Below are 26,446 nucleotides of genomic sequence, written 5' to 3'. Positions count from 1 at the left end.
ATTAAAGTTGTTATTGCTGTCTGGAAATTTGCCATTGCCTTTGCCCAATTACTTTTTCCTAGCATGAGCACACCATGCAATATTCTAAACGGTTCTAAATAATACAAAATAAAGTGCTAACATTTTAAGTGCTTTTAGCCAAACCAAAAAGCCCCCAAAAAAGAAACAAAAATTACCCCTTTTTTAAACCATATACATTTCTCTCTTTTTTTGGCTTCACTTGTGTTGTTTTTTTTCCTTTCACCAAAAGATTACATTAAAGAACAGCAGTTTTCAATTTCTTCACTTAAAAGACTTTCCCAAGTTCTTCTACCTGAAAAAAAGACAAAAGATAACAAAACAGAGAAATGAATTAAATGATCTGGAACTTTTCAGTAGCCAGGAATGGGAATCCTCTGCAGTGATGCCAGTTCTGCTTGGGTCATTTACACAAGAGAAACAGCACCTTTACTAGTACTGGTGTCAAGTGTGAAATTGGTATGTTAGTGATTTTGGTAGATCACAAAACCGCCATATCCTAGTGCTACGCATAACAACCTTTTTGTTCAAAAAGTAAACCCTTATGATTAATTGATATTCATGATAGAAAATAAAAGTCTATATTGCACTAACATTGTAATTTGCACCACACAGTACATGTACAAAAAGAAAATTGGGAATTGAGGGAATATTCTCAATGTGTGCTGGATCTATATTAATAAATATTTAAGCCCAGAGTCAAAGGTTGCTGATTGCTGTCCAAGACTAGTTATTATGAACAGAGAAGAGCATAAAGGCTAATTGCAGTAACTTTGGAGGGATTTCTACACACATTCCTTGTCTTGAGAACAGGAAATGTTTTCTTATGAAATGGTTGTCACCAGACATTCGGACCACATTCAACACATTGAAGACCCCATAAAACATTACAATATAAAGGGTCTCCAGCAGTGTGGTTGAGTAGTAAAATTGGCTAAAAAATATATATATATATATATATATATATATATTGCGGCTCAAAAATGTATTGCAAGGTCACGTAAAGGTTTCTAACCCACTGAGAGACTAGTAGGTGACTAAAAAAAATCTTCCTAATAATTTTAAAAATATTAAAGTGAAATTCAGGTAATATAGTTAATTATGGCATTAGCCACTGTAGTTCAATTTTAGGCTGGATAATCTTCAGTAACATATACACAGGTAAGTAAATAGGGACACAATATTAAGTATTAGTAAAGCATTCTATAAATTTCCCTATAGACTAATTCTTATTGGGGTGGGAATTTGCCATTAATCCACTTTTTCTCTCCAGTGGCGGTGCAATAAATGTCCATGTTCTATTCCTTTTCATTAACATTGAGACCACTTTATAAGAAAGTCAATAGGAAAGGTAGCTTTAGAGCTGATTGCCTATTATAGAGTCCCATATCTGAAATAACTGACCTCATGCTGATTCATACCTCGGCACTGCTTGTCTCAAGGGCTGTAAGTGGAGCTCCAGAGTCAGAACCCATCATGAAAACACTGGAAACAATACTGGCTTCTAAGAAAGAGAGATACAAACGACTAATTAAAAGAGTTCCATAAGACAGCATCAATTAAGAAGAACTGCTTAAGGGAGACAGAACTGGTCTCTTCAGCACGGCTGGCATTATCAGCACCTGTTTCATCAATGATGAACAATGATTTTCATACATTCTGAGCTAAATTATCAGGTGAAAGCAGTAGTTGTTAAATGTTTGCCTACTTACATGTAGTTTTAGCTCTTCATATTTGAAAGAAAAGTGGGTGGAAAAGGAAGATAGTAATTTGCTGACATTTAAACCAAGCTAAGTCACTGACCCTATACTCCAGAATTATCTGGGGTTATTCTGGATCTACATTAAATACATTTTGAAAACACATATATTATCAACTACTACAACTATTAAGCTTGCCCTACATATTGTGACAAAGCCAGTCTTTATATTTCTTATACAGTACAGTCAGTATAACTAAAAATAACTGAACTGGAATTGGATACAGAATTATTATGCTTCAAAAATTAAAGATTTACAGAGCCCGAGGATTAAATTAGTATCAAACTCATTAATAAAATATTTACCCGGACTTCTTGTATTATTCTTCTTATTAGCATCTGGTTTCTCACCCTTAAGCAAGTGAAAGTGTGAATCATCACTAGTACAATCCTTTCCTGGTTCTTCTGGATCTTCTATTTCAAATTCACAACTCTGCATTACTTTTTCAGTTTCTGCAGTTCTGGTGAACACGGGAGCTTCCCCTGTTTCCTCATTCAACTTTCTGCTGCTTGTCAAGTCAGGGTCTTGCACACCACCTGAGACAGCATTGTCCTGGATCTTACAGTCATGCAAGCTTTGTGGTTTTGGATGTTCTTGAGCTTCTGTTAAGGATTCACTTCTAGTATCATTCTCCAATATCTTCACAATCTCAGTGTCTACAGGAGCTTTGCCATGTGCCTTCTGGGTTGAACCACCATCCACCACATAAGTTTCAGAAGGTGAACTGCCAACATTTCCTCCTCTTGTTTGTAGTAAAGCTTCACCATCCATCATACGTCCATTTGCCTTGGCCTCCTCTTTGAGGACAGTGTTGCTGTCCTCCATATCAAAAGCCAACTCCGGTAGGTTTTCACTAAAACCATTTTTAGGTTTTGGTATTCCTTGTACCAATTGTTCTTTATGAGTTTTACCATTGGAAAGGCCTGTAGTTTTCTCATGGAACAATTCATTCTCAGATGCTCCCCGGTCCTTACAGTCTGTATTCAGCTGCCACCCTTGCAGAATATCATCTACTTCTGGATCTCCCCAAGCCTCCGGGTCTTCCTCTCCCTTGAAGTCTTTAGAAAACTTTTCAATAGACTTAATAGTAAACAACACAAAACATATGGCGATGAAAAAACACACATATAGTATTTTAGTAACATACATATCACCTGCAATAGCTAAGCTTTTCATAAAACTGGATCTACAAAATAGAAAAAGCACATTGTGAGAAACAGCCATGTATCTGTAACAAACACTCCCGTATACTCTTTGGAGTAACATTGTTGCACCTGAATGCTCAGCAAATGGAGTCTGGCTCTTTTGGCATAGCGGATAGTGCACTGAGAATGATATACCAAGTGATTCTAAACAACAAGAAGTTAAGATAACTGTGATATTTCAGGCCTCTACCAAGTTGCTCTATTTTAATTGCCTAAATAGTGGTAGATTAATGTAAAAACTCATTGGTTCAAGGACCTCATTTCACTGTATTTTTATTATATGCTGTAAGGTTAAAAAGGTTGGTCAGCAGGGTCCCCCAGGTTGACCTGGTGTGCAGGGTAAGTCATATAGTCAGGGAGCACAGACACTCGTCCTGGCTGTGTGAAGTTGCCAGTCTTCACTGGGGATTAGGGAGGCAAAACTGGCAGGGACCTTCTCCTCAAAGTGCTACAGCGGACCCTAATGGCCAGGCAGCTAGTGAGTTCAGGCAGACACCTACACCTGCAAGGTCAGTAACTTACCACTGAGAGAAAGTGCCAGCTTGTTTAATGAAGAGTTAAAGATTGGCAGTATTTAGATCCACCATTGTTTAGACAAATAAAACAACAATAACATTGTATAGTATGTCTCTGTGAACTACATACATCTGTATTAACAAGATTAAATGCACTTAGCTAGAAATGTGTATATATTTAAAAATATGAACTTGGCTTCTTTACTGCTGAGATAAGCAACAGCCTCTTTAAAACATGCATTTTGTTTTATAAACAAAAAAAATTGACCGTCATAATAAATGTGTTCTTACATGCAAATGTTCCTCTTCCTCTTTCGAATCCCACCTGAAACAAGAATTATAGAAAAAGATTTATTTATACTATTCCTAGAACATTTTCATAGGGTCTAAATTCCCAAGCACAGTCATTTTCAACAATACTGATAATAATAATAATAATAATAATAATAATAATAATAATAATAATAATAATAATAAATAAAATGGGTTAACACTGAATAATATTTATGTCTAAATATAAATTGCTTCTACTTTAAGACATTAATGTTTTCAGTATCTAATGCAAAGCTTTAAGCACAATATAGTCACCATAAAATGTGAAAAATCTTGCTATTAACTTTTTTCCAGATTCTGTTAACAAACCAATAGCAAGGGTGATCCAAACCATTTCCATGACTTTACAAAATCATTGCACACATACCTGCACCAGGCTTCGGAAATGAGGCAATTCCTTCCACTGGTGGTTATTTATGCTGGTAAAAGTTAATTATCACCTTTTTCTTTTTGCGAGTGCTTCATGGTGAAATGTAACGGGTGCACTTGGTCTAGGTGTTAATTGTATGGAAATGCAGTAATTGTAAACAAAAGTAAGATTTGTTTTGTATTTACGTGATGAGGCAGAAACACAAATCCTGTTTGCTACAGTGTATGTTGCTCACTTTTTCTCTGTAACCTTACTTCTCCCCAACATGCTGTTTTTAATTACAGTCAGGAGTGTCCTAGTCAGTGTTAAGCAGACTTTGGCACTGTTTCTCAGAGCTGCTACAGCATGTTCACTACTGAAGGCCATATGTGTGACCCTGGTGGGCCACAAACTTCACAGTTCCCATCTTACTGGGCAAGCTAAAGTACAAGGTCTAGAAGATGGGAATGTTGCCTACAAATATCCACAACGGAAGTTGTTTCACCTTTAGTGGAACTTCCATATTGTTTATTTGCAGAAATAACCATGACTATTGCCACAATCTTATTTTTTTCTATGTGTATTGTCATCTATGTAGGCCCACTTGTGCGTGTTTTTTCATGCTTCTCACATCTCGTAATGCTAGAACAAAATGAAGACTGACTTTAAAGATGGCAGTCCATTTTCACAGACGTATATGCTACACATTGCAAATGTTACTAAACCCTGTATGGAGACAAGATGGTTTCTGTGATGAAAATGCTTATCAACTAGTATACTATGCAAGATAGTTTTGTGTCTGAGTGTGCTGTGCGGACACTTTACAGAGGTGTGCCCTGTCCAACTTGAACAGGTATCACATTTAATCTGAGAAACACCCTGATGTTATTCAATCCTGACCTTCTCCAGAGAAAACACTGTCAACTGTGCCAAACTGTACTGAATTTAGTTGCAGTTTTGTGATGTAGACTAACATGCATTCTGTACTATCAATTCTAGCCTTCCCATTTCCATTTTCTTGCAATAATGATTTCCCTTACATGACAGTAGGTGTTAAAACTTCATGCTGATATTGGACTCAGCTCTTGCCAAGTCAAGCACCATCTAAGACATAGCTTCTTTTACTGTAAACTAAAGTGATCTATCTGCGTTTCCTTCCATCTAATGATGTAGATATCCTTCTGCCTGGTGTTGATGGCTGAACTGTAATGCTGGCTCCAGGAATCAGCCTATCTTGCCTCCCTGGTGCACCAGCTTTAAGTAATAATAACTGAAAATGACCTTGGGTGAAGATGTTTTGCAGCTTTTTGCCAACAGTTCTTTCCACAGTTGTGGAGGTCCACATTACATCAGCTATTATTTGAGTCCTGAGATTGTTTTGCTTAAGAAGGCATCAACATCTTTTAAACACTGCTTCAACCTAGTATGTGATTTCTGTATCCTACAGCAACACGTTGAGTTGCTTCACACATTTTCATTAGCCGACAGTCCTGCACTCATTATGAACAGGGCTGTTCATCCGTACCAACAAGAATTAAGTGCGCTCCATGTGCTGTCATTGCGGACAGGGGAATACTATGAGAGCGATGAACAAAACAGAAAATAATAACAACTCTGGGTTTTTGTTGTGAACAAAAATAAAGCATGCAAGTGGAATGGCAGCTCAGATGGAATATTTTGTAAACAATAAGTAAAATCAATTTGACAAAAGAGGTCACGTTCACCTAAACATTTATCAAGTGAATTATAGAATACAGTACTGAGTATAAAGCCAATAACCGAAAGCTTCAGGTTTTCACTAAAGCATTCGGCATTCATCTTAGATCACAGGTCGAAGTCAAGGCTACTCTTAGATTTTGTCTGAGCTTCCATAACAATGGAAATATGAATCCGGAATCTTAAATGTTTTACGAGATGAAATAGCTGCAACACTGGCAGAATGATGACATTATTTTAAGCTTCTCTCATGGTTAATCGCACTCATTTTTTATCAAAAAAATAAATATAGGAATCTATAAATTCACAGAAGTACATTGTTTAGGGTTGATGCACAGATCCTTTTATAAAACAAAACAGACTCTTTATACTGTTCTTGAGGTGCATCTGATTTCATACTCAAACACTTTTCAGTACATCCCACTGATTATGAGGAAGCAAAACAGCAAGAAACTGTAATCTTGAAAAACATATAAAGAGCTACAGATAAGGCTTTCCTTAATAGACTCAAAAGCAAATATTGTACTTATAGGAATAGCACAAGCACAGTTAGCAGCGTCCCTCTCACTGTTATTTCAGATATTGTACAGTATAATGTACTGAGGAATAACAAACAGTAAATATGAGGTATTGTGTAGCAAAGTGCAGGGCACAACCATTTTAGCAGCTCAAGCTAAAATTAATGGTAAATGAAAACAGCAAAAATGTAACAGGATTTAACCTGAAGAAGAATTACAAAGAGCCGAGTGTCACATTAAGATTATTATTCTTTCAATTTACTAGTAAATACATTGGATAATTGGTATCCAGCAAGCCTCAGCATGTCTCTAAACAGTTGTTGCTTGTGTAAATGACTGGGTGGGTAAAAATTGTTTGTAACTAGAAATTGCTTTTAAAAAAAAAAAAGGTCAGTCTGTCTTTATTTTTTCATGGTATTGCTGTCTTTAATCTCTGCATTTACAAATGCTGTGTAAGCTCAGCACACAGGAGGCCTATCTCTAAGTAAATGCTTACCTCATTCTGTTAAAGTGAACTGAATGTTTTTTTTTTCAGGGGGGTGGGGGCGCACTCATATGGGTTCCGCATTCTAATTACATTTAATCTCCTCCGGGGAGCCGGGGACAGCTGCAGGCTCACATCGGCTATGAGTCACAGCAGAAAGGCATGAATGTAGTTAAGTTTTTCATCAACCAAGACCTGTCTCCCAGTGATCTGGATCTTAGAAATAAAACTGCCTGTGTATTTGAAGGACTAAAGTCCATTTCATTTGGTAAATCTTACACGGGATGGGGAAGGTGCTGGGCACTGAAAGTCTGTTGGGGACCCAGTAACACAAGAGGACTATCTTTATATTTGTTTTTTGCAAGTACAAAGCAGGGGGATAGTGGCGACTGTATGTCTGATGGGTACCAGGTAAAGCCCCAACAGAAGGAAGTACACAATGCGCGTACGCAATGCCCCGGGAGCAGCAACATTCACATGACCACTCTTTCGTCTGATTAGAGCAAATGTTTCTTCATCCTTGCTGCAATCTGTCTCATGGTGCGTCTCGATCAACAGAAATATGGCTGAACAGAATAAACAGAAATGTTCCCTGCAGAAGTGAAACCTTCACGCAGGTGTGGCTGTTTATTACTTCGTATGCTTATCATGCATTTTGTCTCAATCGACCTGGGTCAAGGCGTGTCAACCCACATCCTGAGGTTGGTCACTGCCGACCCGGGTTACGTGGGTTCACACTTCACAGGAATGTGACCCGGGTAGCCAGGACCCGGGTAGGAGCGCCAGTGTGAAAGGTGCTTACTATTTGTATTTATTTAGTTTCTCTCTCTCTATATACATATACATTTATATTTTTTAAATGTACAGTATATGGGGGGTAGAAGTGGCAAGTATTTTTTTGTTTGTTTTTAAAGGACAAGAATGTGTTTCAGTTTCACCGACAAAATGGCAACATTTTTAGACATGTTGTATTTTGTCTGCTGCAAACCAGCATGGGTGTTTCATACCGAGCCTGGGTAATGCACTTTCATTGACAAGTTTTTTGTTGGTTATTTATGTATGTTTATTGTTAATTTATACGCCATGCAATAAAAGAAAATTACCTTTGTAGTATGTTTTGTAAACAATAGAAAACACTCACGTAAAAATATGCAAAATAGAAAGTGTGAGTTAGAAATTTTAAAACTGTTATTGGTCAATAAAATATATTTTATAAAAATGTATTTTGTGTCTACTTCCTTTGTAATTTACAAGTTAAACACATACTGGCGTGTAGGGTGCATCTGCATCCCATTCCCCCTTTCTGTGTGAGCTTACTTTTTGCCACAGATGGGGAATTAAGAGAAATTCTTGAGGAACTGTTTTTTGATGGCATGCTTTGCCAGCATGATTTATTGGTTCCTGGAATGGAGTTGCTGGAATGGAATCTTAGGACTCAAAGGAGACAGTGGTTTGTTTCTTGTAACGGTTCCAGATAGTCTGCATTATTTTATGCATCTCCCTTTCCAGTAACCAGGATATCACAGGTTCACATCACAGCAGGTTCACATGCAGCTTACTACTGCATGAAATACTTCTTTCTTTCTTCATAACAATACATTTAAGACATAGCAAACAAAAATGATTTGTTTACACAGCAACTAAGGTGCAGAAGCTGTAATGAAGTTTGCCTCAAAAATGCTAACACAGTACATTTAACTAAAAGAAAAACAGTGGCATGTTCTGGTCTTGACATCAGCAGCACAGAACAGTCCAAGGTGTCTTACCTCTTTGCCCTGCCTGTCAGCCGGTCCTTTCCCTTGGCTTTGCTGCTTACTGTTGGCACAGCTTTCCAACCCATCCCTCCTCTGCGCTGCATGCCACCTGTAACACGGACAGCAAAGAGAATTTATTACCTAAATAAAAAAATAAAAAAATGAAAGAAAGCTCATGCAACACATCTTGAAAACAACCAGTCAAAGCTTCATTAGAACGGTACCATAACACACTTTGAATAGAGTAATTGAATTTTCATTCATTTTCATACAGTTAAAAAAAAAAAACCTGAAATATGTGCTGTGGGCTAGAAGCTTGAGTCCAAATCCGGTCAACACAAAAAAGGAAGCCCATGAGAAAACTGCTGAAAAGCTTCAGTGCCCAATCAATACACTTTTAGCATGCAAGGAGATTCCTTTTTCTCTGACACTCTGGGGTGCAGGTTCTATAAGGTCAACTGGTGATTTAGTGACTATGAAGGTTAGCTTCAGTTACAGTTGATTAACTGCTATTGAAGCACCCAGAACATTTCACATTGGCTACTTTGAAGAAAGCTATCACTGAGTGATGACCTACAGGTTCCCACATAATGACTGCTTTTCGTCTAAATGATGCCTGACAAAGCCAAACAAGAAAGACAGAAAGGGACAATCCTGATACGGAATTATAGTTAATATGATTAAACCCTGTTTAGCTGTAGTGCTGTTGTGCAGAGTAGCATTCTGCATACTGTAGTAGTACCTGACACAACTATAGCACAACTTTAGTAAATAATACAGTCTGCAGTAGATCAGAATAAACATCTGACCTTAAAGATACGATTTCAAAACATAATTCACAAAGGCTGTATGTCAAAACAGTAACCGAACACACTATCAAGATTTAACAAATACAATTTAAAATAAATCACCAAGAAAACAATGGGATTGTCATGTCTTACAGCCATATTGAGAAACAACACTCGAGTCTGAATGATCTCTCAATTAACTTGAGCACTAACAGTAGAGTATTGCTCTGAATGGCTGTCAGTACCTCTTTAATTTCAAGAAACCCACTCAAAAGCAACCCAGAAACTGAACTCTGCCATGCATGTACACCTTAAAGCATAGGAGTGAACTAGTTAGGGCTCAAGTAGGAAGATGTAATCTGTGTAGCTCTTTACAAAATAATTAGCTGCACAGGCCATTATTCTATTTTTTCCAGGCTGTTATTGTAGATAATGTCTTTTCCTTTGGGAACAAAGCGTCACTACAATAATGCTTCTAAGTACTGACTTAATGAATGCTAGCATTTACATCACTGTATCTCTCAGATAACACTAATACTTAGAGCCCCACGTTTTTCCCCAAATACAAAAATCCAACTAAATTAACATATAAAATGAAATGCAAATATAAAACGAAAAATCAATATAAAGCAAACACAGAATGGCATTTTTAAATTGGGAGGTTTATACAAAAAAAACTTTAAATAAATACGTGCAATTGTAGTTGTCAAGGCTCAGCCGTTACCATAGACACGGTCTGAAGGGAAACGGATACTCTGACTAGCACTCGGGTAGATGTACAATCTGAAGCGAGTCATTTAATAAAATTGTGATGGAAGAGAAGAGACTTTTGTTTCTAAAATGCTTAAACCGCGCATAACAATTAAACAATGCTGCAAAGAATTTGAGCATGAGGGGATGTATGCAGCTGACGTTGACAAGAGTGGGGGACTGTACGTTACCGTTATTGCCACTAATGAGAAATTATAATAACTAAAATATTTTTCTGTGTGAGGTCTTGTGACAGAAATACAATGAATCTTGGTTGTAAATCTCCACTCCAACCTGTGAGGGCACTAAGCAGCGGGAACAGAGTTCTTTGTATGGGCTGGCCTGACAGTTCTTTCTCCGGGTCAGGAAGTCGGTCAGTCTGGAAGAACGTATTGACCCGGAAGGGAAACGATGCAGCAGCCGCAGACTGTAAAGGCAGCTGCACTCGTTTACCAAGGGGTCATGCGTGACAGCATATAAGGGGGACGTAGAATTGTAATCTGTTCCTTTGCATGGGTTTGTAGTGAGTAAGAACCAGAAGGACAGTAAAAGTGTATTGAAAATTGAAATCGTAAGTGTTGTGTTTTGTTTGTTTGTAATTGTCTTGTCTTGTACGTTACCAAATAGTTAACACAGTTCCAGAGCTGTCGCCAAGGCCCAGCACTAAACCGGACAACACTGCACCATTGTCACAAATATAAACCTGTATCACCCACCACGAGCACTACTGCACACACCCAGGACTGGTGACCGTGTTGGTATTATTTTGGGATGGATATGGTTTATTATTTGAGACTGCGCAGAAGAAAATATATGGGGCATGATGTATGTGACCACACATGACCGTGTGTAACGCCGGTGAACTATTGTTTGGTTACCAGACCTGGAAATACAAAATAAAACATTTCTAAAAACTGGATGACAATTATCTCTGTCTGCTTCTTTCATGCACTGACGTAGTGAGGACGTGAACATATACAATAAACCACTTTGTCACAGGTCTGGTATGTCAAAATGTAAAAAAAAAAAAAAAAAAAAAAAAAAAAAAAAAAGTGGATAATGTTTAATAAAAAAATATGTATGTAGTTAAAACATGATGTATACTATTCCATTACTGATATACATCTATTTGAGTTGTTCTATTAACGTGTATCTGTAATAAAACCAAATTTGTGAAAAATAAAAACGATAAAAATAACAAAAAATAAAAAGAATATCACAGGGCTCTACTAATACTTAGCCCACTCATACTTGGACCAGATAAAAATAAATAATGGCATGCACATTATTGCTGGTACTTACACCTTGCTTCACGGTTGGGAAATCTTGTTCTAAATTTGCTTGCATTTCTTCCCACTGAATAAGTAAAATAAAAGATCTGTCAACATTTAGAAAGTGTTTTACCTATTTCTAGACAGGGGTGATCCAAATTGCAAAAAGCAATATAAGAAATGAAAGCTAAATAACATGAATGATACGTGGTTAAGAACATTTCTAATTTACTCTAAATGTGCACAATTGTATTAGACGCTGTCAGAACAATGAGGCGATTTAACACCTGAGCATACGTTTATGATCTTATTTGCTTCTTAGTGGTGGATTCAATCAAAGCATACAGCTCTGCTTCATGGCCAGCATTATTTCCCTGTTTTATGGGGCTATTCAATCAATCTACCACATATAGGAGACCAGTCGACTTTCCTCCCTACCCTGCAGGAATACAAAGCCCTGTGCAATGCTCCGTGTCAGTGCTGCATTTTTTTTTTTCCTGAATCGTCTGTTAATTGACTTTCTTCTGGAAAATCAATCTGAAAAACTCAAAACAATTGCTCATGCTGATCAGTTTGGGTTTGGCCAAACATTTTAGTCCAAGTTCAAACCACCCCTGTTACTGTATTTAGATTTAGATTATTTTTAAAGTCTCTTGAGCTTGGAAGATCATATACAGTACACTGCTCTCCATCAAGTATTGTCCCACTACCTGTTGAAAGACAGTGTATATTTCTGAAAATAAGCATATCTGACACACAGACTTCAGCCAAATTAGACTAAAAGCATGTGGCATCACCACGTTTGAAATACCAAAACACATTTGATGGTTTCATGAAAACTAAATACCACCACATAAATACATATTTAAATAGAATTAAAAGTGAAAATGTGTCATTTGGGATTCCACATGCTTGAACTACCTCATACATCAACTTAAAACAAACATCCAAGAAGCTATTATGTAATTATACCAAACACTTTCTGCTTTGAAACTGTGAATTACTTAAGGATATGTTTTAAATATGTTTATGGGGAATGCAAGACAAGTCAAAGTACTGGACTGTAAAAAGTGATAGAAGATACAATAAGAGTTTATAAAGTGCCTTCCGTGAAACACCTCAAAGCGCTGTTTATATAATAATAAAAAATAAAATAAAAAATGACAATTGTAAATAGTGATGCATACAATAATAAAAAAATAATAAAAATGAGTTTCATGTCAGTGTATGATGTCCCATCAACTTGTTAGATCAAACCTTGAATAAATCACTAGCCCCATATTCACTTTGACAGTGTTCGTCATTTGGAATTTAGCATAAGTCTTAGGTAACAGCCGGGGGTTGATATTTTTTTCAGATAAAAACAACCAACACTCCTATATTGTAAATTGCGAAAAATTGCATTTGCTTTCGCTTCACACTGTTCAAAATAGCCCAGATTTACAGGGTTTTTAGAATGGTATGATGCATGTGTAATGTCACCTTTGGGGGACAATGAGGAGCCGGCTTTTGGAAGACATACTTAGATTTTGCTCATTTCAGCACACTACATTGCGTTTCTTTGTTTAAATTGCAATGGGCTCAACTTCTAAACTGGTAAGTGCTTTTTAAAGATGGCTCAGTCACAGTTGTTTCGGTGCAGCTAAGGGTCCTCTAAACTGCTGTTGCTGACCTATACCTCTACCTGAATGACGACTGCTGTGTTGGTCTGTCACCAGGTTTGTATAACGTGTCACAATCACAATGATTGTACCTAAACTAAAGCCAATATAACGGCTCACTAAACACTTCTATGCCTAAGAGCAACATTCTTCTGGATTACTGTAGATACATCCATAAAGTAGCTATAAAATACTAAAATGGAACAAGCTGAAATACTAATAGAGTTTGTGAAAGACTGGAATTCTTGATACGTGTTTTTCAGCAGCCACTAAATGTCACCTGGCAAGAGTGCAGGCATTACATTAAATTGATTAAAAATAAAAAAGATCTTAAAATCACTGCCTAGAAAAATATGTCATTATGTCAATGCAGCTGCATGCTTGTTGTATTAATATTGCAATGAATCACTCACCTCTATGGTCAACCTCCTCAAGAAATTGTTCTCCATACCTAGGGGATGAAACAGAGAATTAAAGTACATCAATTCAAAAGAACAGACCCCAGCAACACTTTAACCTTGTATTAAAACGGGGGGGTTAAAAAAACAACCACCAAAATAAAATGTATTAACTTATTAATACATTTAAAATGGAAGTCTTAGTTCAATTTTTTATTATTTTACATCTTATTTTGTATTACCTTTGGGTAACGTCAGAAAGTTTTGATTTAGAGTTTCAATATCTTCTGTATATTCTTACATTTTCTCCAAATAAGGAATGGTAGTCATTCAAATCAAAAGCTGAAGATACACTTAAACACTTAATACAGAAACTTTGCTGCACAACTGTTGATAATTTAAAAAGTAGTTGATGTCTTCCAGAAATACAGCTCCCACAACAATCATGACAGTTTCTAATACTTTGGCTGCAACTACATATATGTATGTGCATGTTAGGCATTATGATGCCAACCAAAAAAGGCTCAAAATCTGATACTCTGCGCAACATGAAAGGCTGAGTGTTATCTAGCACAGATAAAACAAGAATATGCCTTGATTCTGACAAATGACAGCAATGTGCTTTGTGTCAGCAGCTGTGGTCTGCTCTTTTATCTTTTATCAGAAACAGTAGAGTTACTGGCAGTGATCAGTAACTCTACCGATTGAATATAAATATTTTATTATTAGGTCAGCTGGAAAAGTTCATAGAGACCCAAAACATCTTTGTTACAAAAGCAGCCCAGGGAAGATGAGGTTCAATATTACCACTGCCCATTGGTGTCTGCTTGCAAATGGACCCGACACATTCAATGAACCCTAGTACATTATTCAATCATGCATTTTTAAAGGTGTATTCAGACTGGAATTAATGCATTGCAAGTCTAGTTTTGCTTTTAGATTTGGTTCTGTCCGTAGCATGGCGATTTCTTGTTTGATTGAAATGAATGTTTTAATAACTGTTTCCATAAATGCTGTTTCTGTAGTCGGCTTACTGGTGAGGAAAGTTATTTAGACTAGAGTAGCCTAATGTCTGAGAGCAGGTAGCCGACACTCCGATTCCCAGGCCATGCAGAAACAATAAATGGCGTTCATGTTTGCTACACTACAGTACAGTTCCCAGGTCTGAACAGCTAACATGAGGTTTCCCTGGCTTCTCCACCTCTTAGTCCTTTGGGCAGGGGACCTGACTATTTCAATCCTAAAAAAAATAAATAAATTCACAGAAGATAGGGCTTTGGTTTAATGTCTCATCCAGCAGCCCCAAAATGATTATGCTGCATGGATAAAAATAAGACTCATTTCATAGTAGTTTGACGCAGCTCTAGTCTAGTAAGACACACCTGAACTTGTTAAAATAGCTACACACTATGGATAATCAGGATCGTAGTAAAATCTGGAATGGGCGAAACTGCTATGCAATAAGTCTTATTTCCATCCCTGATGTTGAGCACTGTGTGTCTGGATACAAGGGAGAGGTCTCCATGCAAAGCTGTGAACACCACTTGATACACTGCAGCACCTGGTGTTCAGTGCAGATCTCTGTCATTCAACGACTGGTCTGGTCCAACGCTACACTGGAGACACCGTATGACAGGATCAGGTGCCAAAATGGTGATGATGCAAAAGAAGGAAAAGCAACCTTCCTAGGTTTTCCCTAAAAGTGTAGAATGTTATTGTCTCATGTTTATTGGGTGTATGATAAATTGTTTCCCAAAGACACCAGTAAATTTACTGTTTAAATTAACATCTAAACCTTTTTTTTTTTTTTTTGCTTTACTAGACTGTACAGCACTGCTGCAATCTAATATCAGCATCTGTCATATTAGAACATATTTGTGTTTTTGTGTTTGCAATTACAGCTGAAAATGAGCTACTAACAGTCAGGCTCCATCAATTGCATTATGTACTTGCTGTCTGATGGGAAAGACCTCTTACATGCGTCTTTAAACACCCTGTGCTACTGCACTCATTCATCTGCTTGGTTTATCTGAACCTGCAATGTGTTCACCCATATTCTGTTTAAATTGGGATAGATTGAATTATAAAATTGCCCCAGTCTTGGATAAGGCAGCTGGTTAATGTTCCAAAGTTCCTTCTTTAAAGCTCTGTCTGGAGTAACCTGTATTAAAGATAGTATGTAATATATCCAACATTAAAACAAAAGCAAGTTTTAAAATAAACACAGAAATGGCCATTCTGTTTTTCGGGTCATTAGAGAAATGAACAGTTGAGAAAAAGAAAAGAAAAATGGCCAAACATAAGTTTGCAATTCCGTAGTCAGTACTTTATTCATACTACAGCCATAGGGATGTTACACAGAACAACACTGTGTATTCAAAATATTTAAGGAAATGTTTACGTATGAAAGACAACTCTTTATTTTACAAACAATACAGCATTTTAGAACTTGCAGCGATTGACTGTTGTAATAGCATGCTGTTTACAGTTGTAGAACAGCAAAGGGACCATTTACATTTCTAAGGCTGCTTTGACGAGCCATGAGAAGTTGCAGATCTGCCGAAATCGTCATTACTGATTATCAACTGGTGAAGCCAAAATGTCAATAGGGGGACAGTAGGATGCACTAAAAAGAAAAGAGAAGCCAACAATCTGTTAGAAAACCTAGAGTAATTTAGGAGTTGATTTGAATGACCTATTTCCTCACCGATAAGCCACAGCTTGTGTTTTGTTTAGAGCATTTTACAGTACCAGGGAATCCATATTGAGTGCATCAATTTTCCAGCGCTGTAAAATGCTCTAAAATTATATCTAGCTTATCCTGGCGTGGTCTAAGTATTAGTGCATGTAATACATTAATGCCCTGCAATATTATTTATTTATTGAAAATCACCCAAACCACATTGCTTAAATTATACAAAATTAAAGAAAAGAACGTGTAACGTGTTCCTGAGCTACAATCTAAATAAACTATATGCTCAAAACCATGACACACACACACACACACACACATATATATATATATATATATATATATATATATATATATATATATATATATATATATTATATATACACACCACACACACACACACACACACACATATATATTTCCTAAATTCATTGGTTCTTGTGAATTTAGTGATAATGAAAGACGAGGGATGGTGCCGACAAACCTCAATCCTGACCGGAAGAGGGGGTACCCAGGGCCTTTTTATAACAAAGACATAAAATTGTCCTCAATTAATAAATAAGTATGTCAAATAGTCACCAAACTCATCTCGCTCATTGCCAAGGCTGCCATCTTTAAATGTGCAAACGCCTCAGTTTAGTTTACTAGTAATGAATGTTTAGAAAATCCATTAGCTAACATTAAGCAGCTGATAAGTCTATCACTTACCCACCATATATTATGTTGTAATCGCATACCGATTCAATAGCAATCTGGCTCATTATTAAACAACCTATCTTTTTTTCTTGCAAAGACTGGCTATAGATTTTATTTTTTTATTTTTAAAAACGCTCCTGAGAAGACTTCCAGCCAAGTGAATACTCAGAGGCTGACACAGAGTAAACTGCACTGCTGTACATCATGAGCCACGCAGTGTCAACATTTTAAAACAATCATTTATCATCCCCATTTGGAAAAAGCAGGCAAACTTAAATTAAGAGTTACTGTTTCAAATGATGATATATAACGAACCTTCAATCCCTGGCTAATAATATTTAAGTAGATTTGTGAATCTAAAGCACGTTAACCAAAAGAAGATGACCTATATTCTTAGTTTGCTTGTATAATTTACCTGTAGATTTGCAGACTGTGATAAAAGTGCAACATACATGGCAGTTGGGAGCATGCTTAAGAGCCTGCTTTATGTTACTCTGTATCCATGAAGTTTTCCAAACGCTCTGCATTCCAACACAGAAGCACATGTGTGCAAATAACTTGTGTATTTTGTACTGCTTAGTACAAGGCCAATAGTAAATGTGAAATGCCCTATTAAATGGTAATGTTTTTTTTTTTTTTTTTTTTTTTATATACCAATTTAATGTAACCCTATTGTTTTTCTTGAGCAGGCCCCTCACATCGTTTAAACGGTCTTGTTTAGTTTACTGCAAGCAGTTTGTAAACGTGGCAGCCTTACCCAAGCCACATTCGAACCCAAGCCTCCAGATGTGAAATGCATGGAAGGAGAGCGTATTCCCTGCTGCTGAACCGACAGGCCCTTCCGAATTAGGATTTTCGATAAACATTTCCAGGACTTTAAGGTGTGTTCTGCACAGTATGTGGTACAGGAGATTTCTAAAAGCAGATGATCCTCGTCTGCAAGTTTTGTAAGATTGTGTAACCCACAACAGAGCAGCTTGTGACAGGAAGGCATGCTAATTAATGTAACAGCAACTCGCAGCACAACTGCTTTAGATTGAAATGTAGAACATTTGCCACAGAGCCGAATCAATCCTGGCAAGGAATCCAACTCGCCTCATACAGGTCCACATTTAATCATACTGCTTAAAACTTCCTAAGACTTTATTACCCTAAGGGGAAAGAGTATTGCAAATGTAAAAACAAATGCATGAATAAAACAGGCAATACAGAAACCATTACGAAAAGATAAAAGTAGCAGAAACCTAATGCTTAATACAGTCCCAGTTTCTGGCAAATGACAAACATTTTCTATTTCTCTGTTACTCTATGTTACTGCTGAGAATTGAGTCTTTTCAAAGTTATATTTATTCATTAATATTTCAAGATTAATAACCTTTAAATTATTTTGGATTACTAATTAACTTTGTATTCCAGTCACTGTACTACTTTGTATGTTTGAGAGCGCCTACTATTTGTTTGTATCCATTTGTTCATGTATTACTTTCTTTTCTAGAAAACAAATAAAACAATTGTTCAAAAAAAAATAATAATAAAATAACCTTTAAAATTATACTTACAGCTGCTGCAGGTTGCAAAGCTTTCAGGGGTTATTACTTTATGAATCGATATGAAATGCAGTTTTCTGCTAACTACTCCCTATCCTGTATTTTAAAAGAATAAATCAACCACAGCTGCACTAATATGTCCTATTGGCTTTTTCTTTTCTCAATTTCCGTCTTGATTTGGCACACATATTAAGATACAAACAATACAAACTGACTGTTTCTACCAAAGGGTAATGGTTAACCCATCACAATTAACTATACAACATGGTTAAGCCTTCAGATTCTATTAACTTTTCCATTGGAATTCACCACACTACTATGTGCCTCCTCTGGCTGAGACAAGGTCCAAAGTGAACGATTCATTTGTACAGTGGTTGACATTTACTTGGGAACCATGGGGTTTCAATTTTGAGCACCACTTGCTGCTTTTACATCAGTGCCATGATCTGGATTCAAATGCTGTGGATCTCAGAGGGAGACCTGAATGATTGTTATTCAGGGCTAAAATCTCACACTATTACTGCACCTAGTTCTGCTTTTTAGGACTTCACTCAATTAGTTACCAGTACATCATTCTGATCAGGAGCCACAAGTCTGAGCAATCAAACCCGTTAAATAAACTGTTCCTCTCTTATAGCAGAATGAATAACACCTAATAGTGAACCCACGCTCATGTGAGACCTCCTCATGCTGTGATAAGTGTGTACAGTGCAGATTTAGCCCAAATTCGTGGCTCATGGTCAGGAATGGAGCAAGTTTCTAACCCTGGTATACATGTTTCTTCATTTCAGACCCTCCTTATCAACATGTAGGAGCCACTGTCAAAATCCAATTGCGTTAATGTTGGGTTTAATTTCTGTCCAAGGAAAAGTTAAGATTATGAAACCATTTTTAATCAAGAAAAAGCAACAACAGAAATGCAATACTGGACAAGAAAAAGTGGAATATGATAACCACTCTTGTTATATCAACCATACCAAAAAGGGACAGAAGATCACCAGAACCAAACAAACAAAAGTCAAAACACACACCTTCTGGGTACTTCATCACAAGGCCGACCTAGGTGGCAGTTCGGTTGGTTTACAGGCAGCTTTCTGTCCCCTAAAAACTGCTGGTGACTTATTCGCTACACTAATATGCAAGCCAAATATATATGTGCAATACACATACAGACAGACAGTTTCCTACATATAATCCCCCCCGGTTTTAATACTGTGTGTGCCAGGGTCTAAGGCCTGCTGCTGTAAACAGTGAGTGGGTGGGAATGTTAGGTTGGCAGGAATGGGGCTAAATCTGTCCCTGCCAGCAATTTCAGGTGTGGCCATTCCCAAATGTCCTAATTGATAAAGAATACAAAATTCTAAAATGTGCATTCAAATGTAATGGCACAGACCCATCTTTATATTCCAAGGTTCCAGTACTTTTACTTGCTGAAAAATACCAACATCAAGGCATGTACACATGCTTTGTTCATACCCAGCAGGGAATACAAAAAGAAATAAAACATTAACAAAAGCTGGATTAAAATACAAAACCAATGAAAACTGCCAATAATTGGCTCAGAATGTTAAGAATGTTGCATACAGATGTGAGACACATCAGGCAACAATGTGTGATGCAGAAATGTAATTACATATTCTCACACTGAGTATTAAAAAAGAAAAAAAACACAGTAGTAACTGCTGGGCAGGATGGAATGTATTAACAGCACATTCCCCCCCCCATATCTTGTCAACAAGCTCAATCATGGCAAATGCCCCTTTTACGAATGTCAAGTTATTTTTATTACTATAAAACTTGTGCTTTACTTCAGATATACGCTTTTCATCTGCAGCCTTCCTTAAGAGTAGGATTCTTCTAGCTGTACCAAATTTATGATCAAATGTTTACAATGTAATGGATCACAATGGAATCACGAGAGCCACTCAGAACATGAGAATAAACTTCAAACACAACACACTGATGAAAGCATTATCTAAAAAGCTTGTCTACTTGTAGTTCCTAAGTCTTACCTGGAAAGAAGATATATAATCAAACACCTGTTTGGTGGTCACCCTACACTTCATAAATAGTGCATTTTTCAACTTTTCTATGCAGCTACTGCCAGTTCGCAATGACAACCTCCTCATCAACTTACATGTTTTCTGCTTTATCTATATCCCAGGCACGTTTCCATTCACCCTTGGTATTCTTGTGGCGTGCCACGCGTTCTCTGTCAATCTGTTCTCGCTCTTTTTTCCAGAGACTGTACTCCTCTTGTTCTTGCCTGGATGTGGGTACAGACAGGTCTGCAGGGCTCTTAGGTTCATGCCACCTTGCATCCTAAAGGGAACATTAAATACTCAAATCAAGCTGGGCACTGTAATAATAAAAAAAATAATAATAAAAAAATTGCCAGGATTAGATAAATGGATTGCAAACACTTTAAAATGATGCATATTTCAACAGAAGTAGCACTATGAACATTAACACATGCAATTAAATAACAAGTCGTAATGAAAAAGCCAATTGAAGCTTTCTTTTGCACCAGTTTCAGAAAATTGACACGTTTCTTTTTTTCCTTTTGTTATTGTATAACTGGCACATTGGCTAAAAAACAAATATGACTGAGGTAACTTGAATATGGTAATTTGGGTTTTCTTAAAGAGCATGAAAACATTGAAAATGTAACACATTTTGATTAAAACAAAAACCTTGTGATTCCACTCTAAGATTGGTCTTTCAAACACTTTAAAATTCACAAAGGGCTTTTTGGGAGGCGTATTTTTACAAATGAAAACCTGGGTAGGGGGGATTTTTTTTTTTTTTAAATGTGGATTTCAACAGTCCGTTCCATTGAGGCCAGTCAAGGCAACTAAACTCACTGCACTCAGTGCCAGATTTCAGAACTGCTATTTAAGGCTGAACTGCTTTTCACTACCGCAGTTTCTTTTAAAAAGGAAAGGGCCGAAAACAGAATACAATCTACGATTCCAACAGAAATACATAAAGACAACAGGTCAAAGGATGACAGTGCTAGTAAGTTAGAGAGCGAAGAAAAGCTATTAAGACCAAACAGAACAGATGCTAAAATTACAAACATAAACAGGCATACCAACAAATGGGATAGAATGTTATGGCTATAAATTGCCATCATTATCCAAATGCAAAGGTCCCACATTTTTGTCCTAATTTCCAGATCAGTACAGAGCCAGAAGCAGACCCCTGGTTGACCTTATTTTACCATCCATTACCAGATGCCAACGATCACTGAACCCCTCATGACCTCTTGTATTTCATGACAGACAGACAAGAATATAAAGAGAGATGTGCTCTGGCAGGCAGCCTAGAGACAGTACTCCCATACACTCTCATAGATCATAGATCATATTACACTATGCTTTACCATGAAAAAAAAACAACACAAAAAAACCCCCAAAACAAAACAACCCAAACTGTGCACTAGAAATCACCGAAATGATGAGAATACAGTAGTATACAGTATATTACAATGAGTCAAGTGTAATGGAAATGGCACATTTTTTAAGTTATTTGCATGAAGAAGCAGGTAAATAGTTATGGTTAAAGAACTGGCTAAGAGATAAAATGTTTCAGGAAAGTCAGGTGTGATTTTCTGGCAACAAGAACATGGCCAGCACATACTGTAAAAAAGAAACATTGTTTCTTGAATGATTAAAGATATAGATGATTGTAATAAACAGCTTCTTTATGTTCTTTAACACTTGGGACTTGCTATAGTGCTCCCTGAATATTTCCATGTATGTTACTGTATGTTATTATTTATATCACACTTATCATTTTTAAGCCCCTCACTAGTTTAAGGAGTTCAAGATCACATGTTTTTTGCAAAATAAACCGGATGCACTGTATTTCAGTAAAGGTAGTGTTCCTCAAAGCCTCGTCGCTCAATGGCAACACAGGTAGCTGGAATGTCTCCAGGATACGTCTTTAGGCAGGAATACATGTGGTTCCTGGTCTGGAGGCGAGAGGAACACCAGCTGAGACACCAGCACCCTAATAATAACATAATTAAAATCAGCCATGCTGCTGTGAAGCACTGTCTAAGTGATGCTTGAGCATTCTAAAATTACCATGGCAAGAGTGTTCTTTTGACTGGTAAGATGATTCACCGAGAGATTTTGAGGTTTATTTTTGGATGTTATTTTAACACTGACTGCAGAATGTATAACGGTATGATATTAGCCTTGACAACAGAAGCAAATTGAAACATTTAAATTTGTAGAGGCATCTCATTGTTTGACCTGTCACTCTAGTTCACTCATTCTACCCCTTTCAATACACAGAGAGGTGTGACTTGTTGTCGTCGCCCTGCCCGCCCTCACCCGCCCTCGCTGCTGTATGTTTGCGGTCGTTGTCATGATGCATGTTAAATTTGGGTCCAATCAGATGCCTCCCTGATGGTACGGCATGATGGATAAGTATCTGCCTGTACATTCAACATTGGGGGGACCATTAATTCTGACCAAAGCCCCAACTCCATTTGCAGAAATGCAGCCCCAAACTTGCAAGGAACCTCCACCATGCTTCACTGTTGAACGCAGACACTCCTTCGTGTACCGCTCTCCAGCCCTTCAGCAAACAAACTGCTTTCTGCTACAGCCAAATTTTGACTCATCAGTCCAGAGCACCTGCTGCCATTTTTCTGCACCCCAGTTCCTGTGTTTTCATGCATAGTTGAGTCGCTTGGCCTTGTTTCCACGTCGGAGGTAAATGGCTTTTTGGCCGCAAGTCTTCCGTAAAGTCGACTTCTGACCAGACTTCTCTGGACAGTAGATGGGTGTACCAGGGTCCCACTGTTTTCTGCCAATTCTGAGCTGATGGCATTGCTGCACATCTTCCGATTGCGAAGGGAAGCAAGCATGATGCGTCTTTCATCTGCTGCAGTATGTTTCCTTGGCCGACCACTGCGTCTACGGTACTCAACGTTGCCTGTTTCTTTGTGCTTCTTCAAAAGAGCTTGGATAGCACATCTGGAAACCCCTGTAGCACATCTGGAAACTTCTTCCTGGGAGAGACCTTGCTGATGCATTATAACTACCTTGTGTCTTGTTGCTGTGCTCAGTCTTGCCATGGTGTAGGACTTTTGACAGTAAACTGTCTTCAGCAACCTCACCTTGTTAGATGAGTTTGGCTGTTCCTCACCCAGTTTTATTCCTCCTACACAGCTGTTTCTGTTTCAGTTAATGATTGTGTTTCAACCTACATATTGAATTGATGATCATTAGCACCTGTTTGGTATAATTGTTTAATCATACACCTGACTATATGCCTACAAAATCCCTGACTTTGTGCAAGTGTACCTAGAAGAATTGATGCTGTTTTGAAGGCAAAGGGTGGTCACACCAAATATGGATTTAGATTTAGATTCAGATTTTTCTTCTGTTCACTCACTTTGCATTTAGTTAATTGATAAATCTAAACTATTAACATGTCTATTTTTGAGAGCATTCTTACTTTACAGAATTTTTTCACATCTGCCTAAAACTTTTGCACAGTACTGTATATATGTAATTTCTTTTTTTTTTTTTTATTCCCACCTCACCCCACCATTTTAACATGCAGCCATCTGCATTCACAGACAGTGTGCTAGTGCTAACCACATACCTGTTGCTCCCTGTCCAGGTTCAGTTTCTGGAATTCCTGTGCAATATTGCCAATGTTGGAACCTCCCCTATTGCGAGCATTTCCTCTCCCACGGTTTTTCTTATCACTTTCCACTTCAGGTAGCTGTAGGTCGTCCGAGAATCCCCATCCTGGACCCTTCTCACCTCTGCCATGCTGAAAACAGCAAGGTTTTTTTTGGTTTAGGATAGCCCTATTCAGACGCACTGTCTAGTTCACAAGGAGACAATACAACCACACATATCCACATACAGTACAAGCCTGACAGGGAATAAAACTAAAATAGTCAAACGAGTCGGAAGTCTAGGGTGAAATGTACTTAACAAGCACAATGCTGTTAGCGACTAGGGAATGCTTTGCGGCAGCAGTTTTTCTTTGTGTTTCAGCCGTAGATGAATATGTAATTATGGGCGTTCCTGCATAAATTTGCAAAAAGGGAGGTGGAGATAGTGTAAATGAGGGTTCTCAAATATTACAATGAGATGTACTAAAGTTGCGGGCAATTGCAACACTTACAATTGCATCAATTTGATAAGAACCTTTGAAAGCATGTTTTAAACAGCTGCAATCATTGCTGGCATTTCCCAATCAGCTTTTTCTCATGCATTGCCAGTTATGTCAATGCATTTGAGGTGAACACCCAAATACCTATTTTTTCCTAAAAGCAGGGTGTACTTACAAGCCTTAAACAAATTTCTATGACATTTCTGGTTTCCCCCAACGCTGGGAGCAATAGACTGCACACACATGCCACTAAGGCCTCCAGCTCATTTTGAACATCTGCAGGGTATGTGCTTTATGTGGAGTAACTACCACAAAATGATACAATGATATACCAGTAATTGAGGCATTTTGTTCGTTTTTTGAGCATTAGATGAATGCAGGCATAACTATAGGCCCAATACAAGTTTCAAGCATGCAGTATACAATGCACAAGAGACACAATAGTGTGCCCAAAACTTAGGAGCTGTGCCTTGGAGGAAGAGAGAACAAGTCTAGTCCTGAAGGTGCCTCAATTGCTGAACAAATACAATGCAGTACATGTATACAAATCAACCACAAAATGAACACACAACAATTCAAAACCCACAGGAGAAAGAAAAAAAAAAAAAACAATTTCACACAGTTTTTGTAATTACACAAAACCTGAAAGATTAAAAATGTTTGATTAACAGTTTATCAGATTATAGCCAAATTCAATCTAAAACGTGTAAGAGGCTAGGAGTTTGATGAGTTTCGTGAAGATGCTAAATTAAAGTAAGTAATCACATTTACCATGCTGAGTATGACAGACGGATACAATCTGTGTATAACAGTCCCTATTTATAAAAAAAAAAAAAAAAAAAAAAAAAAAAAAAAAAAAAAAGGATCCTATAAAGGAAGAGTTGTGGTTAAACTAGCTGTGGCAGGCTGGCGAGTGGATAGAGGCCCAGAGACAGACTGCAGTTCAAAAAAATAACTATTTTATTATAAATAAACAAAAATAAAGTGCACAAGGGCAAAATAACAGATACTCAAACACAAATAAAGCAAAAACAAAACTCACAAAAATAAAGTTTCCAGGCTGGGCAATGCCTTCACTGGATTTAGAAAATTCAAAAACCACAAAACAAACACCAACCTGCTTCCTCAGCTCCCTCTCCCCAAATGAGAAGCAGAGGCCTCCTTTTATATCAGGTGGCTGGGCGCTGATTGATCGTTAATCAACCTAATCAACTAATCAACCCCAGCCACCTGAACATAATAAACCCAGGCAGGTAGGGGAAGTTAACCCCATCCCTGCCAATTTAAAAGGGCAGAGCTTTGCTCTGCCACACACCTCCCCCCATGTACAACGTACACTGGCCGCAATCGGCCAACTCCCCCCTTCCCCCCACCCTCCCCACCCCCCCCCCCCAAGAGTCCAATTATGTCCCTTGGGTGGGCTGTTATGGTGGGTGGTGGTGGGCGGGGTTGATGTCGGAGCCCCCAAGCCTTCTTTGGTTGAGGGGGCCCCGAATCTCCAAGGTAGCACGGCGACGGCGGCCCGGCTCCCTCTGGTGGCGGAGGCGGCGACGGCGGCCCGGCTCCCTCTGGTGGCGGAGGCGGCGGCGGCGGCCCGGCTCCCTCTGGTGGCGGAGGCGGCGGCGGCGGCCCGGCTCCCTCTGGTGGCGGAGGCGGCGGCGGCGGCCCGGCCTGGTGGCGGCTCCCTCCCTCTGGTGGCGGAGGCGGAGGCGGCGGCCCGGCTCCCTCTGGTGGCGGAGGCGGAGGCGGCGGCCCGGCTCCCTCTGGTGGCGGAGGCGGCGACGGCGGCCCGGCTCCCTCTGGTGGCGGCGGCGGCCCCTCCCTCTCGGGCTCTGGCGGCGGCG

The 26,446-nt window shown here is 38.3% G+C and overlaps 1 protein-coding gene across 4 annotated transcripts in view; it reads right to left on the bottom strand.

Annotated features, from left to right (window-relative positions):
• Positions 1-237: 237 nt before the first annotated feature.
• The window catches only part of LOC121324458, a 41,843-nt gene continuing 15,634 nt past the window's right edge, over positions 238-26,446 (bottom strand). For 3 of the 4 annotated variants that reach the window (XM_041266363.1, XM_041266362.1, XM_041266360.1), the window contains 9 exons: positions 24,081-24,254; positions 20,593-20,777; positions 13,536-13,573; positions 11,493-11,546; positions 8,665-8,761; positions 3,790-3,823; positions 2,084-2,858; positions 1,440-1,522; positions 238-313 (listed from right to left, as the gene is read on the bottom strand). In XM_041266363.1, coding sequence (XP_041122297.1) covers positions 287-313; positions 1,440-1,522; positions 2,084-2,858; positions 3,790-3,823; positions 8,665-8,761; positions 11,493-11,546; positions 13,536-13,573; positions 20,593-20,777; positions 24,081-24,254 — 1,467 coding nt within the window. In that variant the 3' untranslated portion in view covers positions 238-286. Of the gene's footprint in view, positions 314-1,422; positions 1,523-2,083; positions 2,859-3,789; positions 3,824-8,664; positions 8,762-11,492; positions 11,547-13,535; positions 13,574-20,592; positions 20,778-24,080; positions 24,255-26,446 lie in introns of all 4 variants that reach the window. The other variant, XM_041266361.1, reaches the window with a different exon arrangement.

This window comes from Polyodon spathula, chromosome 12 (genome assembly GCF_017654505.1).
Source record: "Polyodon spathula isolate WHYD16114869_AA chromosome 12, ASM1765450v1, whole genome shotgun sequence".
In the NCBI taxonomy this organism is placed as follows: domain Eukaryota; kingdom Metazoa; phylum Chordata; class Actinopteri; order Acipenseriformes; family Polyodontidae; genus Polyodon; species Polyodon spathula.
The sequence above is the reverse complement of the archived record's forward strand: the minus strand, read 5'-3'. Positions and strand labels throughout refer to the sequence as shown.